At 46.9% G+C, this 18796-nt stretch overlaps 1 protein-coding gene across 1 annotated transcript in view; it reads left to right on the plus strand.

Moving 5' to 3' along the window:
- The window catches only part of noc2l (NOC2-like nucleolar associated transcriptional repressor), a 164992-nt gene that overhangs the window by 107679 nt on the left and 38517 nt on the right, over positions 1 to 18796 (plus strand). The window contains exons 13-15 of the mRNA XM_041207303.1: positions 6425 to 6538; positions 9528 to 9629; positions 11174 to 11317. Coding sequence (XP_041063237.1) covers positions 6425 to 6538; positions 9528 to 9629; positions 11174 to 11317 — 360 coding nt within the window. The remainder of the gene's footprint in view (positions 1 to 6424; positions 6539 to 9527; positions 9630 to 11173; positions 11318 to 18796) is intronic.

The raw sequence follows: 18796 nt of genomic DNA on the forward strand, positions 1-18796 counted from the left end.
TAATGCAGCATCTGTGCTGCCTCCTCTTGAGAAAGCGTGCTGAGCCGGAGCTCTGCTTGTAGCTTTTGCCGGGAGCCTGTTGGAGTCATCACAGGCTTTTATCTTCTTGTTTCAAACTTGTTTCAAACTCCCAAATTACAACACGAGCAATGTTAGTTACAGTTGGTACGCGTAGACAGGGCATGACAGTGAGATGCACAATCTCTCAGCATGAAGCAACACCAGTCAGTTGCCCTGGTTGTAGAAGCTTGGCTGTAATATTGACTGTCCACATCCTCCCTTTGACGCGTACCAAACTCTTGTCAGCTTCAAGTTCCCCAATTTGGTTAATTGCATTTGAGCTGGAAAAACTAGCAGAATGGCAACCCCTAAAAATCTATTTGTCCCAGATAGCAGCTTCCATGTTCTGTAATTCTTGAGTCTACCACTGAAGGAATGTTCTAGCTGTTCTTATAAGCGGCAAAGAATAGCTACACTCCCTGTACTCCGTGGTCCACAGTCGTTCAGAATAGTCAATTAGAAGAGGGTGGTAGCTCTCAAGTCAGCCTTGGGCTCCAATCCCTCCCTCTGAGATCATTCCCTGTGGGAAGGTATGCGGGCACTGAAGTTAGGAACCGGAGACACAGGAGGGATGGGTTTCCCCCGAACCGCAGGACATCTTGATTCTTTCCCTCGGCTTCCCCACCTACGGCCGGCCCAATCGACGGGTTGATTGACAGGCTGGCTGTCGAGCGGGAAAGCCTGTGACACAAGGCCGCAACTAATGCTGTTGGCGGGGCAGGCCTGATTTGCGGGGGGAGGGAGGGAGGGAGGAGACGGATGGTGGTTGAGGAGAGGTGGGTGCTGCTGCGACACGTCAGGGATCACCAGGGCATCTCAACATGGAGGTGCCCTCGGAGACGCAAAGATAATAAAACATTTCCGAGGGGCAAGGCAGTGGGCCCCTCGGATCGGAGGGGAAATTTCTCCAGGCGAATTGCTGCGGCCTTTCCTTCCCACCCCACGGTCCCCGCTTTGGGGAGCTGAGCCTCTGGCACCGATAGCCCCTCAACCAGCCCTTCCATTAAGCTGGGGGCCTCTCCACGCGGTGGAGGAGGGGGAGAGGGCGTTCCACAGGTAGGAAATGCTGGTGAGAGCCGTAGATGGCCCCTCATTGGGGTTGTCAGTCTCCAAATTGGTTGCCTTTCTCCGTTCAGCAGGCAGTCAATCCGTTTCCCAGGCAACCCTTTGGAAAACCTCACCGGTGGCGAGAATTTGATCAGGGAGCCGTTCCACTGGACCTCCCCGCTGTATTTCTGACCTCCCTGCCCGCTTGCAAGCCCACCATCACGGCCCATTTAATTACTTCAAGTGCGTTGTCCTTGAGTAAAATCACAAAAATCCATCCACTGTGTGGCCATTGTTGTGCTTTTTCACATTTGCATCCATTACCCAATAAAAATCTCCCTCCATCTTTCTGATGAACAATTCTGGTTCCAGTTTTCTGATTATTTGTTTCACAGGAAAAATACTGGACCAGATCAAAAAGAGAAGCTGACCTCTTTCCCTCACAGCACGTGATTTTTATTTTTTTCTTCCATTTGTTCGCAAGATGTGGCCGTCACTGGCAAGGCCATCTTTTGTTGCCTCTCTCTGGTTGTCCATGGGGAGGCGGTGATGAGCTGCTTTTTTTTAACTGCTGCAGTCTGTGTGGTAAAGGGGTTTTAAAATGCTGTTAAGATTGGCAGTTCCAGAGTTTAGATTGAGCGACGATGAAGGAAAGGCAATATATTTCCAAGTTAGGATATTGTGTAACTTTGCGGATAACTTGGGGATGGTAGTGCTCCACGTTGATAATTTAAAATCTGAACTTGGTTGATTTTTTTGCTAGATGAAGCTATTAAAGGATTTGGAGACAAGGTGGGCGGATGGGGTCAAGGTATGGATCGACCATCACCTCGTTGAATTGTGGAATAAGCGCAAAGGCCTGAATGGCCTCTTCCCCTTCCAGTGCTTTCCTTATGATTGGTTTCATGTTCCACGGATTAACAAAAAAAAGCCAACAAAGTTGATGGGAGAGGGGTGGGGGAATTAGCAGACACTTTCAGGTTGGATCTGAAACATGTGGAATTGCAGATGTGCACAATTAAATTATCACTGCAGCCTCCTGGAAATCCCTGTTGATATATATACTCGGACAATTTCTCTCACAAATGTGTTTTTGTTGAAAATTTTCAGCTAAAATTAATTGTTCATCCCTGCACCACCAACAGTTAAAACATTTCTCAGTTTTCCATTTTCAGCGTACTGTCTGATAGATTGTTTCTTCGAGTGTAATGTTGAAGCTGGTGAACAAATTGGATAAACACTAATATCTGTAGCATTGGTACGAACAGGTTAGCATCCCAGAAAAAGCAACGGATCGAGGGATTTAATTGAACTCCTTACTGCATGCAACTGCTAATGGTGCACTGTGCAATTTCACACTAAAGGAGCTAAGTCCAACTTGCCTTGACAGCAGCTCTCCTGCCTCTTTCCCTCACGCTAGCTTACACCAGCAACTCATTGCTTGTGCCCTGGCCTCCTACCTGCTCCTGGACCTGCAAGCAATGCTGTGGGCAATGAGGTGCCTAGCACAGATGCATTACTTGGAAGCGTAGAAAAGCCGCAGCGCAGAAAGAGGCTATTCAGCCCGTCATGTCTGTCCTCTCAAGGGAAGATAGATAAGCACATGATGGAGAAAGGCATAAAAGGATATGTTGATGGGGTTAGATGAAAGTGGGTGGGGGGTTGGGGCAGTGGGGGGTTAGAAGAGACTCACAAAGACCATAAAGACTAGCATGGACCTCGTAGTATCATATAATGGTTACAACACAGAAGGAGGCCAATTGGGCTGTTGTGTCTGGGCTGGCTGTCTGCAAGAGTAATTCATCTTAGTATGTATGTTCGTATGTATCGATATATTCACTCCCCTGCCTTTTCCTTGTAGCCTTGCAATTTTTTTTCTTGAGTATTTGCTGAAAAAAGAGACATGCTATCCAACCTTTTTGTCTTGGACTCATCAGGACAGGTCGCGAGGAATTACCAAAGTATAACAGGGGAAACAACAATTTATACTGCTTGAGAAGAGAATGCTGATTGATTGGCAAGTTGGATCCTGATTGGTGGAGGTGTTGTCATGGGGAATGCAGCATTAATGCAGTTATCTGCCCAGCTTTGTCCAAATTCAAACCGGACAGGACGACTCTGATTGGTCAGGGCCTCACCCTGGGGAATGCACCAGGGTGTTTTTTTTTCTCTCTCTTCAGATAATGATCCAGTTGGGCCAAATAGCTTATTTCTGTGCTTGAAAATGCTTTGTATACTTGGCTAATCCTTTGGCATCTGCAGATGACCCAGTATAAGCAGGCCATTTCTCTTTGAATGGAAACATACCTTTTATTCTGCCTCCCACTAAGCTAGTGTATTAGAGGGCTAACATTGAGTCCTGATTGTTTCACATTGGATCACTGTGTCACCTGGAGGTCACAATCATGGCTCCAGCCATTTTCGGTAAGGGTAAATCTACGAACAAGAGTTGTTTCCAAAAGGTGATGCTTCACGTAAGCGATGGAAACAGAATATGACACAACAGTGATAATATCTGAAACGATTACCTGAAACGACGGCGTGTTTAAACGTCTGTGTTCTTCTGGCCACTGCCCTCTGGAAAATGGCTAACACGACAGTATGACCTAACCAACCGTTTGAGGAGCCCGACGTTTTCCAAGTATACATTGGACAACAGTGCTGAGTATTGAATGGCTACCTTGTTTTATAGATTTAGTTTTCTTTGAAGATTGTGAAGCAAATGAATCTGAACAGTCTAACATCGGGCGACAGATAGGAACCTGAAATTTCCACTTAACCCCACCAGACTGTTCCAGCAGGGCCAATGGAAAGCCACATTTTAGAATGTCACTGCACCGTAAGAATGTTCACTCCTGTCAGCAAACTTCCTGGAATGAAATGGCTGTGATGAGATTCAAAATTTCCTAGAGACAATTCTTGACCTTCCAAAGAGAGTCGGTTAATGATATTAATTCAGGACTGTACATGGGCCTAACTGAAGTACAGAAACCCACCTTCGCCCTGCTGTCGGTTTTCGTTTTTGTTTTTAAAAAAACTAGCAAGGAATTCGCAATTTGTGACGCCTCGATCTGATTATCTTCATTTGACTTCGGAAAGTCCTTTCTGTCGGTAATGAGAAACTTGTAGCTGAGCTCACTGGATTGTACAGCAGGCAGTCATCGGGGAGTTGAGCTATTGATCCATGAAAATGTAATGTCGTTTATCAGCTCGGGCAATCCTGTCTGGTGCTGATGGGTCCCAGAAATTGTCTGATAATGGATTACTGGCTGATTTGGCAAAGGGCTGGAATGTAAGTGACCAGAGACTTCCACCGCTGAGAGAGAATTATTGCCCTTTTGCGAAACTCTGGGAGAAGCATCCGTGCCAATCTGGTATTCGATGCACAAGAGGATGAAAGGAGTGAAGGGGGGTGTAGTGTGAGAATCGTGACAAGGGCAGGTTGATTGAGGTGTGCTGTGCTATATGACTGCCACACTTAAGATCCGAGGCACAAGTTTCACCAGGATAGAAGATTACTGATGATTCCTTAGCTCCCTTCGCCCCTACATGTCACCACATACTGTACCTCTTTTGGAGTTGAGATGTCCCTCTTTTAGAGCCACACGCTGTATAAGTACTCAAAAGAAGATGAGTGTAAACAGATGTGGGGAGACAGCAAGAAAATGCCTGTGTAAAAGTGGCTCCTTAGACAGTCCTAATTCAGCCTGGCAGAAAGTAGGCTCTGTGGCCTCCTCCTGTGCCTTCAGTGCCCAATTTGGTTTCAATATAATTAAGCAATGAGTGAGAATGTTCCATTCTGTAGATGAATGTGACGTCAGATTCCTAGGGAGTGCTCTGAGACCCCAAGTCTTAGTTGTTGGCACTTAGATGGTCAAATGGATAATGTGTCATTTGCAAAACAAGCAACTTGGGCATTTGATTCATAACTTACGCCTGATGGGAGTAGATAGGTGTCTTTGAGGCTGTACTGGAATTATGATCAGGCAAGGCTTCTGCAGTACCCACGAATGCTGAAAATCCTGAAATAGATATTCCATTGAAGTTTATAGTGAGCATATTGACTGAATTGGCACACATCCCAACAACAGACTGTGTAAGATAATGTCTGCTCTGGATAGATGAGACAACTACTTTCAGGAAGAGATAGCTGGAGGACATGCTAATAATTCATGACTTTGCCGATCTGGTATTCAATGCACAAGAGGATGAAAGGGTTGGAGGAGGTGAAGGGGGGTGCAGTGTGAGAGTCGTGACAAGAGCAGATTGATTGAGGTGTGCTGTGCTAATATGACTGTCACATTTAAGATGCGAGGCACAAGTTTCACCAGGAGAGAAGTTTACTGATGGATCTGTGGCTGCCTTCTCCCCTCCATGTCACCACACGCTGTATAAGTACTCAAAAGAAGCTGAGTGAAAACAGGTGTGGGGAGACAGCAAGCAAATGGTCTGTGTAAAAGTGGCTCCTTGGACAGTCCTAATTCAGCCTGGCAGAATGTAGGCCCGTGCCGCCTTCCTGTGCCTTCAGTGCCCAATTTGGTTTTTAACACAATTAAGCAATGAGGTTATTCATCCTTGTCCATCCAGCCCTCCAAACACAAATGTATAGCCCGTCAACAGAATGAGAAAGCTCACTGCGACAAAGGTTGCCTTTGAGTCTGGTGGAAGCAGGCCCTTCCAGTGGATGTGACTTTCTGGCCATTTAATTTGGTCCCCTGGCAGGAAGATGGAGAAAGCCAGGGCAAACACATGAATCGGGGTCAAGGTTCAGCCGCAACTCCCAATGACAACGGCTGCTTTTCCAGGCAGGTTTTCAGGACAATACTTAGAAGGGCGTGAATTCGGCAAGCTTACATCAGATTTCCAAATTCTGCCCAGTTATTCTGTCCAACCGCCTGACTGTAAGTTAAGCCTGTAGTCCTCGAAGGCTCGGAGCCCTGTCCTGCACATGTGCCCTATTGTGAGTTTTTTTCCCCCGCTGATTAGACCTGTATCTTCAAGATAGCCCCTGTCCATAACTAAATCTCTAGCTAGGGTTGGATAAAGGATACTGGTTTCTTTTTGTGCTTTTGTGAGTTTTGGATCAAAAGATTTTACTTCTATTGGTTAGCAAGTAAAGGAATTCCTATACTTAAGTACTTCTTATTTCTCCCCTAACAGAAGAAGGAAGAATTTTTTTTAATAAGCCAATCATGTTTAACTCCCAATGTCTGAATATTTTCTGGCTAATATTGTAATCTGCAAATAATTCTAAAACCTCAAATATGTCATCTATTAGTGTATTTCTCTTTAATTATATTGGTGTTTGTCTCCCTAGATTTTCCAACAGGTTGATTTTAACAAGAAACCTGGCAGGATGAGCGCTCGCCCAATCAACTTTGCTGTGATTCTGAAGTTGTCCAACGCAAATTTACAGGAGAAAGCTTTCAGGGTAAGCAGGGCACTAAAAGGTAACCTTGCTCATTGCCCGTGTGACCTAGTAGCTATTTAATGGGATTATAAGGATTATGACCACGGAAATGCAATGCATTAGAATGCCTTCCTGTCTCTCTTAAAAGAGGGATGAGAGTGACTTCAGTGAGAGTTTTGTGCTTGTACCTTGTTGTTTGGGCAGTAACATTCATTCAAAAACTTTTGTTGCTTGAGCAGAAACATTGAACAGGGTGCTCATTAGGCAACCAGTCATTTTAAATGAGAATGGGATGCAAATGGATGTAAGGAAAGGGATTGAGAAGTAACTGCATCGTTCTGATGTTTGTTACCGGATACAGATGAGGAAGCCACATCGTTTAATTTAACGGTGTATAGGGCAGGATCTTGTTGCAGCCGCGAGTGTCCCAGCAGCAGGACCAGAAGCGAGCAGAACTTCCACTCAGACATGGGACAGCAGTGGCCAGCCAATGAGCTGTGCACAGCTGAGGGGCCAGACAGCAAGTCACCGACTCTGCCGTTACTTCACGGTGGTCGAAGGTCCGGGTGCCATACTTAAACGACACCTGGACAGGCATCCATTCCCTACAAGCCAGCAGCATCGTTCTGCCTGCCTGAGGAGGGTTTTTAACTTCAACTGCACCCCCTCCCTACCTGTGACACTCGGATTCCTGGAGCTGCAAGGCATTTGCCCTGTGCCTTCCCTCAGTCACCTTTGACCTTCCCTTCATCACCGTTGACCCTCTTGCAATCACTCTAGCCCTCCCCTTTGTGATCCTCGAGCCAGCCACCCTTGATCAATGGTCTGTCAACCTTGAGCCGCCCCCTCCCCGGTCATCATCAAGCTTGCTCCCCTAACACCCTCTATCTGCCAACCATCATCCTCGACCTCCCCCATCACCCTTGACCTGCCCTTGGCTACTCTTTACTCCCCCAACCCAATCATTGACCCGACCTCAAACACGCTTGATCCTTGATCACCCCTCCATCGTGCTTGAGCTGCCTTTGGTAGAGATTGACCTTCCCACTGTTGTCCAACTCCCTCCCACGCACCGCCCCCTCCCCTCCCAACCTCCCTGAGCAACTGCCGCCGAACTTGAAGCTAAAGCTCAGCCTTGCCTGTTTCACGCCACCTTTAACCTGAAGGCACACGTTTCTCCATTGCTGCCAACTTAATCGCAAAGATACAATTTAATTTGGTGACCATGTGTTTTAATGAATATACATGACATGCTAATGCTTTATTTATGATGAGGGACTAGAAAAACAGAGCCCCCTTCTCAGTAGAACAAAGGGTTCAGGTAGATCTGTCAGCCGTGTTCAAAATTACAAGGGGGGTTTTGATAATGGGCACTGGGAGCAGTGGCCATTACTGGAACTCCAGCGGGCCCCAACTTACTAAGATGGAGGCAGCCCTGGAATTAGGGTGAGCTTGTGAGGTCCTTCCAACTCCCTGGGCCACAGCCCCCTTCTCCGAATCCAGAATCATTCACAGGATCAGAACTGAAGAAGTTGTGTGCCCCTGAGGCACCCCTTAGTGACCATGATCAGCTGGACTCTCACCCAATTCATTCGTGCTCCAGAAGGACGGGAGCAGCTGCCAGAGAGGTAGGTGGGGGTCGGTATAACCAACTCTCCTCAGTTTCTGCTTGACTGTTTAGCTCTGCAGAGCGTCCACCCAACTCAACAAGACTTCCTTCCTTCAAGAGCAAATACTTTATTAGCATCTTGAAAGGCTTGGAGCATTAAATGGAAAAATGATTTGTTACTCAGCTCCATAAATTAACCATAAACCATTTGAACGCACTGTTGTTCATTTGACACGACTGCGCGTAGAAGCGACTTAATCAGGATTGGTCACAGAGCTTCCTGAAAACCTTGGACGGCTGTCATGACCCCTGGTGCTTTGGTAGAAATTACAGTCAGTCAACACCATCCATAAGCAGGTACCCGATAAATGTAAACAATTTGTATTATAACTAACACTGCTCAAGTTCTGAATCTTGTAAACCCATTTGAGCCTATGACATTGAATTCAAATTCTGTAGTGAAGGATTGAAATCTACTTCCTCTTGTATTAAGCGGGATTGGTGATTGTTATACTCATTCTATCTGGTTTGGCATTTGGATGTGTTGGTTGTAAGACCACATCCAGTTTATTCCCTTATAATGGAATAAGACTTTGTTTTTGTACACGCCAAAGTTTCAACCAACCTCACATGGTTCTTTCATTTTCCCACTGGTGGCGAAGCTTTATATAGATGTAACCAAATCAGTTGGTGCCAAATAAACTCATTACTAAGCCTTGTAACAAGTGGGATGGTACAACATATCTTCTTTTGTTATTCCTATGGTAGGTTCAGCCTTACTTACCGAGAGTGCGCTATTTTAAATCCTGTCTGTGAAGTTTGCCTTCCATGTCTTTCCTTCTTGAAGTCTTTGTGATTTGTAGCCCTTGGGGCTTAATAATTTTGCGGGTCCTTTGTTCTATCATTTTAATCTACTCTAGAGCCTCTGTCAAAAATAACTGAGGCGGGCATCCACATTGAGTCCTTGCGTGCAGTCGGTCCGCTAAATGATTTGTTGCAGTGCAACATCCACTAACAAATCCTGTGAATGTCTGCACTTAATGTGATTTCCTGCCCTAGTACCACAGTTTTGCATTAAAAGTCCCAGAGGCAGTGAACATGTCAGTACCTGGGCAACAGCAAATCATCTGTCGTGGTAATCATTTGCTCCAATTTACACTAAGAAATTGCCTGGTTCTTGCAAGGGATGGTATTCCATAACTTATTCCGTTAAATGCTGAGCCCAGTTCTTTTCCAAGAGGACATATCTTATAGAAAGACCACTCTTGATAGTGAGACATATAAGCCACGATTACCAAGGTGCAGAAGAAATGTGTTATTGGACAGGTTGCTCTCTGTAATTTCAAAGTTTGCATTTGGACACTTTGAAATTTTTTTTTTAATTGTTGTTTTGCATTACAGGATGGTTTGATAGAACAGCTGTATGACCTGACTCTGGAGTATTTTCACACTCAGGCACACACCATAGGCTTCCCAGAACTGGCATTGCCTGTTGTCATTCAGGTATGTAGTAACTAGTGATAATGGCTGGCGAGTGTTGTGTGAATCCTATTGCCGATATTTCTTTCTAATTTAAGCGTAGCATTCCGCCCTCGGGCGAATGTGCGTTTTCGTATTCTGAAGCTAAAAGATGAAATACGTTTCTGCCTGTAACCCCCTGTCATTACATGTATTTACTTAAATAACTGTATGATGCTTATCATATTTGCAGAAGTGTATTGCTGGCAATTTTTTGTCAAACCCTGCAAGCTTTGATAGCGTGGCACTTTCCACTTTAAAAAATCATACTGCAGTATTTCACCATTTATAATTAAATTTTACTCAGGCTAATGATTACAAGACTGATTACTATATGTTGTAGGACATAGGGATACTATACATCGTAGGACACTACTTCGTCGGTTCCCTGCCTGAAGGCAAGTCCTTGGTGATTATTTCCCAAACCACAGCAAAGTACATGATTTTTTTTTTTACTAGGGGTAGGGGAGATTGAACGGGGATTAAACCTCATGATGTTGGCATTAATCTGATCCACACAGCCAGCCATCTAGTCAGCTGAGCTAACCGGCATCACTTGAAGTCTTATTCTCGAGGTACTGCCCCGATACAGAACCCGCCACAATACTTACATCAGAGGAGATCTAGTCCCTTAGGAATTGACAAGTTGCCCTACAGTTTGAGATTTATGGCACTGTACAATTCACTGGGAGGTAAGGCAAAGCACTTCTGCTGTTCACAGGGGACTGGACTGGACAAAATACAAAGTAGCTGATCTCTGGCTCCTTGTTGCATTGAGACCCTCCACTGCTCCACTGTAGCTTGGGAGAGCTGGATCAAATGATTGCCTGAGATAACTGTTTGAGACAACTAGCCGCAGCAAGGCTGCCGTGGATATAAAATTAGCTACATGCTGAAGGCATTTTGGACTGAGATACTGAAAGGGTAACAGGAAAATGATTGTGTGGTGCCAGCCAGATGGATGCAATTTCTGTGGGTTTGAAAAGAAAAGTTCCATTTTTGCTTGAATTTCCTGTTTGGCTTGCATCATGTGATCTTTACTAGCTCCTTAATCCACGGAGCCAGGTGAAGCAAGTGGTTCATGCTACTTGAGAGTCGTATGAAAGTGTTCCATGAGGTATGATCGGTCCTTGGCTGCTGCTCCATTTGTGTATTGCCAAACCGTTTTTTTTTTTGTTTCCCCTCTGTACTACACTTTGAAATATTGTCACCACTTCCTAAAAGTGTGCGCCAGAACAAATGCTAATCATTAGTGCTTCACGCTATACATAAGGGTAAGGACATACTGTTTCGGTAAATCTGGCCACATCAAACAATTCCACGGTTTGGAGGGAGGTAGAGATTGACGGGCTATTGAGGGCAGAAAGCTGATGGGCTTGAAGTGGTCACGTGGGCTGAATTTGGCACGCTTTTTTGTGCTAAGGGCACTTGCTGCTTCTGTGATTGTGATTCAGGATAACATGGTTTTTCTTTGAGTTGGTCAAACAGTAGCTGCCTTGCCTGATGTGTGGTCCTTTATAATCTTGCAGCTAAAAGCTTTTATCAAGGAATGTAAAGTGGCCAATTACTGCAAACAGATCAGGCAACTGCTGGAGAAACTGAAGGAAAACTCCACCTACCTCACCAATAGACGGCAGAAGGTCACCTTTGGCGTGGCAGATAAAGAGGCCGTGGTAAGTCAAAAGAGATTGCTTTGCTTCCTTTGTAGACATTCCACCTGCGGCACCTTGGCCTTGGGGAGAGCGGAGATGTTTAAATGTAGTTTCCTCACTGATCCGGAGTTGGCAGCAAGTTGAGTTCAGTAATCCAACGTGTGAGATGAGATGCAGCCATTGGTCAGGGGAGGTGATAATGCTGTGAGGATGGATACATTAAGTGACCAGTGTCCGGAGTGTGGGGGCAGGGTGGTCGGTCATGTGACAACATCTCCAGGAATATGTCCAACCAGAGTTGGAACCCTACCCTCTGCACAATTGGCACTTTACCACAAGAATTGTACTTCTGCTTTGCAAAGACAGATGTCTATATAATAAAAATTAACTCATAATATATGAAGTGAACTAAGACAAGTGATGCATCCAATTCTCCTAGAGTCACAGAGTCAAACAAATCATTTCTTGGCTTTCCTTTAATCAGCCAATTTTACAGCACAGGTGACCATTCAGCCCGTTATCCGATTGCTAGCTCTCTGCAAGATCTATCTACGTAGTTCCATTCTCCTGCCTTTTTCCCAGTTGGTTAAACTTATTTTTTAAAATTTCCTCTCGAAAGGTTTTCCTAGATTCTGTTCTGTCACTATTTCTGATAGGACATTCTGTGTTACCATTGCTGAATTCCCCACTATCAATATCCTGGGGGTTACCATTGACCAGAAACTGAAATGGACAGAGGCTGGGAATTTTGTGGTATGTAACGCACTTCCTGACTCCCCAAAACCTGTCCACCGTCCACAAGGCACAAGTCAGGAGTGTGATGGAATACTCTCAAATTATCTGGATAAGTGCAGCTCCAACGACTCTTGAAGCTCGACACCATCCAGGATAAAGCAGCCCACTTGATCGGCACCCCATCCACCCACTTAAACATTCACTCCCCCTACCATCGGTGCACAATGGCGGTAGTGTGCATCATATACAAGATGCACTGCAGCAACTTGCCAAGGCACCTTCAACAGCGCCTTCCAAACCTGTGACCTCTAACACCTAGAAGGACAAGGATAGCAGACGTGTGGGAACATCATCAACTGCAAGTTCTCCTCTGAGCCACTCACCATCTTGACTTAGAAATATATCGGCCATTCCTTCACTGTCACTGAGTCAAAATCCTGCAACTCCCTTCCTAACAACACTGTGGGTGTACCTACACCACATGCACTGCAGCGGTTCAAGAAGGCAGCTCACCACCACCTTCTCAAGGGCAATAAATGCTGGCCCAGCCAGCGAAGCCCACATCCCACGAAAGAATAAGAAAAAAACACATTGCTGTTTATTGGAGCTTTCTGTGTGCAAATTGGTTGCTGCATTTCCTCTAACAGTGACTACACTTCAAAGTAACGTTGTTGGCTGCAAAGCACATTGGAACATCCTAATGCATGTAAATTCAAACCTTTCTTTTCTTAACTTATTCGCAAGTCCCTACCTCTTTTCTGACTGCTGATAATCACTGTTCAGTTTTCATCGTTACATTCGAAATATAATCTTGTCAATGTTAGCAGTTTAAATCCTATTCGGCCCAGCTGTGTGGAACTCCTGTGGACACTAGCCTGCCAAGAGTATCTGCTGGTAGACTAATGAGAATGATCTGATGTTTCTGTTCTGAGATTCTAAATCAGGGCAAGATGCCAAGTGCACACAGATCAGTGTCTGGAGAGAAGACTCTTTTTTCAGGTTAGATTTTAAAATAAGCTGTCCTCCTGCTTCCGAAGATCAGCCTTGGGACGGTTCCATATGTAGAGTCACCTTACACAACTCCCTAACTGCAGCGCGATTTACATGCCCATGTCATCAAGCAAAACTCCTTGAAAATGTTTCAATACATAAGCAGTCTAACGTGCTTCATACTAAATGTACTTGCCCCTGGACTACGACAGAAATGAATCATAGAATGGCAACAGTACAAAATGAGACCATTCCGTCCATCATGCCCATGTTGGCCTGCTGCAAGAGCCACAGGGCTAGATCCATTCCGTGGCTTTTCCCCGTAGCCCTGCAAGTCTTTTCTGTCCGGATAATTATCCAGTTCCATTTTGAAAGCCACAATCGAATCTGCTTCCACCACATTCTCAGGCAGTCCGTTCCAGATCCTAACTACTCGCTGTGTAAAAATGTTTTTCCTAATTACGCTTCTGGCTCTTGTGCCAATTACCTTAAATTGATGAACTCTGCTTCTCCACCCTGCTGCTGATGGGAACAGTTTCTCCCTACCTGTTCTCCCCAGACCCCGCGTGATTTTGAACACCTCAACCAAATCTCCTCTCAACTTTCTGTAGGGAGAGTACCTTCACCAGTCCATCCCCATAACTGGAGTCCCTCATTCCTGGAACCATTAATTCCCAGGGATGTGGTTGTGCGTGTTTTTGTCAAGCCTGCTGGACAACATTGAGCAATGTGCTTTCAAGCGTTCCACCCAGGACATGAGATTGATGCCAAACTGGATCTGTTGTCCAGAGGCCTAACTAGAAAAGGTGTTTATTTTGTGTGTGTGCATGTGTGTGTTAGCGTATTGTTTCCAAACAAGTTTCTGGACCAACCACCTGGTGTTGAGGAGAACGTTATGTTATTTTTATGATCCTACAGGCCCTGGAGAACATCGCCTGAACATTAATAAAGTTTGTGCACTTTATTATTCCCACTTGCTACCCTTCAACAGAAAGGTGCCCCCGGATTTGCACAAGTAACTGGTTTAAATATAACATGAATAATAAAATGAACAACATGTACAGCATTGCAGTTAGTATCCTGATTGAAAATTTGGATGTAATTAAGGGGTGAATTGTTGAGCCCAGTTAACTGTATGTGTTAGCTAAGTAATGTATGACCACCTCAACACTTTAGCTACTCCCTCCATGCACAAACCTGTGCCTGAATATTCCTCCCACCAAGAAAATGTTTTAAAACTATCACCTGTTCTTATCTATTGAACAGTATCTCAACTAAGCCACACAATTGGTAAAGGAAAACCCCCTTTTCTAATTTCAAGCCAAGGGTTGTAGGAGGGACAGTAATTCACACATTCCTTTTTTTTTGTTCATTCATGGGATGTGGGCTTTGCTGGCTGGGCCAGCATTTATTGCCCATCCCTAGTTGCCCTTGAGAAGGTGGTGGTGAGCCGCCTTCTTGAACCACAGCAGTCCATGTGGTGTAGTTACACCCACAGTGCTGTTAGGAAGGGAGTCCCAGGATTGTGACCCAGTGACAGTGAAGGAATGGCCATATATTTCCACATCAGGGTGGTGAGTGGCTTGGAGGGGAATCTCCAGATGGTGGGGTTCCCATCTATCTGCTACCCTTGTCCTTCTAGATGGTTCTCTTGTTCGGCAGCCCCTCAGGATCGAGGATGACTTGCTTCCGCTCTAGGTCGCTGGGTACTTTACAAGTGACGATGGTTTTATTGCTAACAGTTTGGGTTAGATTTTCTGCTACTTTACTATGAAATGTGTAGGAAGCTAGTTTTGGTGCTTGGTGGATCAGACATCTTCAATCAGCAACCCTATGCCCACAGACTGTTCATCTGGTTCTTCATGACCTGGGGGAGAAAATAGCTCATCATGCCATTTCCATTCTGCCTACATTTGGTGAGGGTAGCGGGGGGGGGGCGTCATTTGAGACCTCGGGGCGAGGGAGGTGGTCTCCCCTGCCTTCTTAGCCAAGCGTCCCAGGCCCAGGTAACGATCCCATTACAAGCCATGGCCAACAGTGGAACCAGCAAATTCCCAGTGGTGATGATGGATGAGTCGGAATCTCAGTGGACATTGGCTGCTTACAGGCGGAGGATCCTTCAGAAAAAGGACTTGTGTTCACTTTAAGCACACGCGAGGAAGACAATGGAAAACCACCTCATATATATTTTTTTTCCCCCTCATCAAACTGTTCATTGAAATTGAAAACAGAAAGCTCCTGCAAGCAACTTTAGAGGAAAATGCACCACCACGAGACATGAAGAAACAATCAGAGGACATGCCCTTAAGGCAGATCACCTTGACTGCTGCTACATTGATTGTGGAAAGCAAAATGGCAGGAATCATGTAAGAATCAACGCCGAAAGGAGAAAGGCCAGAATTTTCCAGCCCCTCACACCGGTGGGATCCTCCGATCCTGCCGATGTGAACGGAGATTTCAGTGGCTCTCCGCGATGGAACCTGCTGTGGGAGGGAGAGAGGCTGGAAAATTCTGGCCAAAGTCCTGCAGTTGGACATCACAGTTTAAAGTGGGCACAGCAATGCGATGAGAGAGGCAGATTGACCAAGCGCCTGAGGACACCTTTGCCTATAGACCGGATGATCTACTGTCGACTGTACCCATTTCACATGTCATTTGGACAAGCTGCACTGTAGATTTCAAATAAAACTGCGTCTGTCTCTCCCCCGACCCTCCTCTTCCTAAAACATCTGAGCCAATGAAACGCCAAAGTCTGCAGTGCAAAGGAACGACAGGCTAGAAGATTTAACAGGAGTTAGAGTGGTTGCATATTGAAGGAATTGATTCCGGGACAGACACTGAGCAGCAGTCAATTCGTCAATAGCACAGTTGCTCACAAATTATGGTTAGAGGGCAGCTCTGTGGTGGGTAGTAAAGTTTTAAGGGGAGGAATGGATGAAGGTGGGATGAGAAATCTTTCTGCACAAATTTTCTCTTGTGCGTATGCGATAGTAAAATACTTGTGTGAAAAGGGGCGGAGCTCTCAGAATCACAATTGTTACAGCACAGAAGGAGGCCATTCGGCCCATTGTCGGCCCTCCAAATGAGCAATCCCCTTAGTGCCATTCTCCCAACTTCTCCCTGTGACCCCGCACTTTTTCCATTTCAGTTAAGAGTCTCGTTGCCCTTATGAATGCCTCGATTGAACCTGCCTCCACCACACACTCAGTCAGTGCGTCCCAGACCATCACCACTCGCTGTGTGAAAACGTTTTCCCTCGTGTCACCTTTGCTTCTCTTGCAAATTACCTTGAATCTGTGCCCTCTCGCCCTCGATCCTCCCACTCTGCCCAGACCCCTCGTGATTTTGGATCCCTCTTATCAAATCTTCCCTCGGCCTTCTCTTCTCCAAGGAAAACAGCCCTGTCGTGTGGCCTAAATTTGGGGGAGCCTTGCATTGTTGACTATGCATCGCCATGTGTGAGACACCATAGGAGCGTCGCAGGTTTGCTTTTCTTGACCCGGCCTGGGTTCCTGAGCTCGCAGAGTTCACTTTGACATCTCAAATTTCAATCCTGTGACGGTGGCCTGTTCAAAACCATCAGGGATCCAGCGGTAGCTGCTTTAACATCACCGGGGTGCAGCTTCAGGTGAGGAGAGTGCACAGCCCTCGATCGAAGGTTATTGTGGTTCCCGATGCAAAGGCAGCTCAGGTGGGAACAGCCAGTGTCAGCTTCAGACACAGGTACCTGGCCAGTACCAAAACTCTCCTTGGTTCCGGTACCTTCCACTCCGAGTTCAGGCTGGCTCATGATTTCAATTTTCAGGCTTTCACGTTCAGGAGCTCCACGATCGTTGGGCACTGTCAAAATGGAGGCCTCGCCATAGCGGGAGAGTGCCATACCTTATGTTGAAGGTATCCTTCCTAGGGGGATGGTGGCGTAGTGATGTCAACTGGACTAATAATCCAGAGGCCCTAATGCTGTGGGGACATGGGGTTCAAATCCCACCATGGCAGCTACTGGAATTTAAATTCAATTCTGCTAGAGTGGAGGTCTAACCCCCAACCCCCGCCCGAGCCTGTTTACCCTGCCCCCGGCGTGTTATCTTCTTAAAAAAGATGGTCCGTTCAGGATCAACTTTTCTCCCAGAGGGGCTGGGAACAAGCAGTCCGCACCCCACTCCCCCCTCCACTGTGAAATCGAGCCCATAACCTTTTACCGGCTGTGTTTCCAGTCTCTTTGAGTGTGCGCGTCTGAGCGTGTGCGTGCGTGCGCGTCTGAGCGTGTGCGTGCGTGCGCGTCTGAGCGTGTGCGTGCGTGCGCGTCTGAGCGTGTGCGCGTCTGAGCGCGTGCGTGCGCGTCTGAGCGTGTGCGTGCGTGCGCGTCTGAGCATGTGCGTGTGTACGCGTCTGTGTGTGTGTACGCGTCTGAGCGTGTGCGGTGTACGCGTCTGAGCGTGTGCGTGTGTGCGCGTCTGAGCGTGTGCGTGTGTGCGTGTCTGAGCGTGTGCGTGTGTGCGCGTCTGAGCGTGTGCGTGTGTGCGCGTCTGAGCGTGTGCGTTGTACGCATCTGAGCGTGTGCGTGCGTGCGCGTCTGAGCATGTGCGTGCGTGCGCGTCTGAGCATGTGCGTGCGTACGCGTCTGTGTGTGTGTACGCGTCTGAGCGTGTGCGGTGTACGCGTCTGAGCGTGTGCGTGTGTGCGCGTCTGAGCGTGTGCGTGTGTGCGCGTCTGAGCATGTGCGTGCGTACGCGTCTGTGTGTGTGTACGCGTCTGAGCGTGTGCGGTGTACGCGTCTGAGCGTGTGCGTGTGTGCGCGTCTGAGCGTGTGCGTGTGTGCGCGTCTGAGCGTGTGCGTGTGTGCGCGTCTGAGCGTGTGCGGTGTATGCGTCTGAGCGTGTGCGTGCGTGCGCGTCTGAGCGTGTGCGTGCGTGCGCGTCTGAGCGTGTGCGTGCGTACGCGTCTGAGCGTGTGCGTGCGTACGCATCTGTGCGTGTGTACGCGTCTGAGCGTGTGCGGTGTACGCGTCTGAGCGTGTGCGTGTGTACGCGTCTGAGCGTGTGCGTGTGTACGCATCTGAGCGTGTGCGTGTGTACGCGTCTGAGCGTGTGCGTGTGTACCTGCCTGTGTGCGTTGTATTTCTCAGTGATGGCTTGTGTGATTTTCTTCCACTGAGCCCTTCATGGCTGAGAAGCCGCAGGGTGCGATCGTATCATTGACCAGCCCAAGCGATGAGACTCCAATGATTGTTCAGATTTTGAAACATAAAATGGAAAGCAGCTGTTGGGCGAGTGCCAGTGTCCATCTGCGGCCCTTATTAAAACCATGAACGCCGGGTTCAAACTACCTTTGGAAATTGTCCTGAGACAAATTGGATTTGTTTTTAATTGCCCTAGAGGCAAGTCTTGAGAGCTCGCCCTTCTCTATCCCAAACTCTGTCTGACTGATGCCCTTGTGTGCGTATTCCAAAGATGAATGGGGGCTGCTTGAATTACTGTTCGTCTAATAAGGATATCCATCAGGATGGAGTCAGGCATACTGAAAATTGTCGGGTCTGTGTCTTCACTTCCCCCGCTGCTGAAATGGATCACTCCTTGTCAGGTGCCTCTTTACCTTTCTGCTGTGCTTACAGAAGATAAAGAATATGCTTTTATATAGCGCCTTCCACACCCCGGGTGCTTTGCAGCAACAAATTGCTTTTCATTTGGGGGCAGACTCTTCTGTATGGCCTGCGGGGGTGGGGTTGGGGGGGGTGGGGGGTGGTTGGGCCCCCCACACCGACATGTAGAAGGACGC

Source organism: Carcharodon carcharias, chromosome 15 (assembly GCF_017639515.1).
Source record: "Carcharodon carcharias isolate sCarCar2 chromosome 15, sCarCar2.pri, whole genome shotgun sequence".
NCBI lineage: Eukaryota > Metazoa > Chordata > Chondrichthyes > Lamniformes > Lamnidae > Carcharodon > Carcharodon carcharias.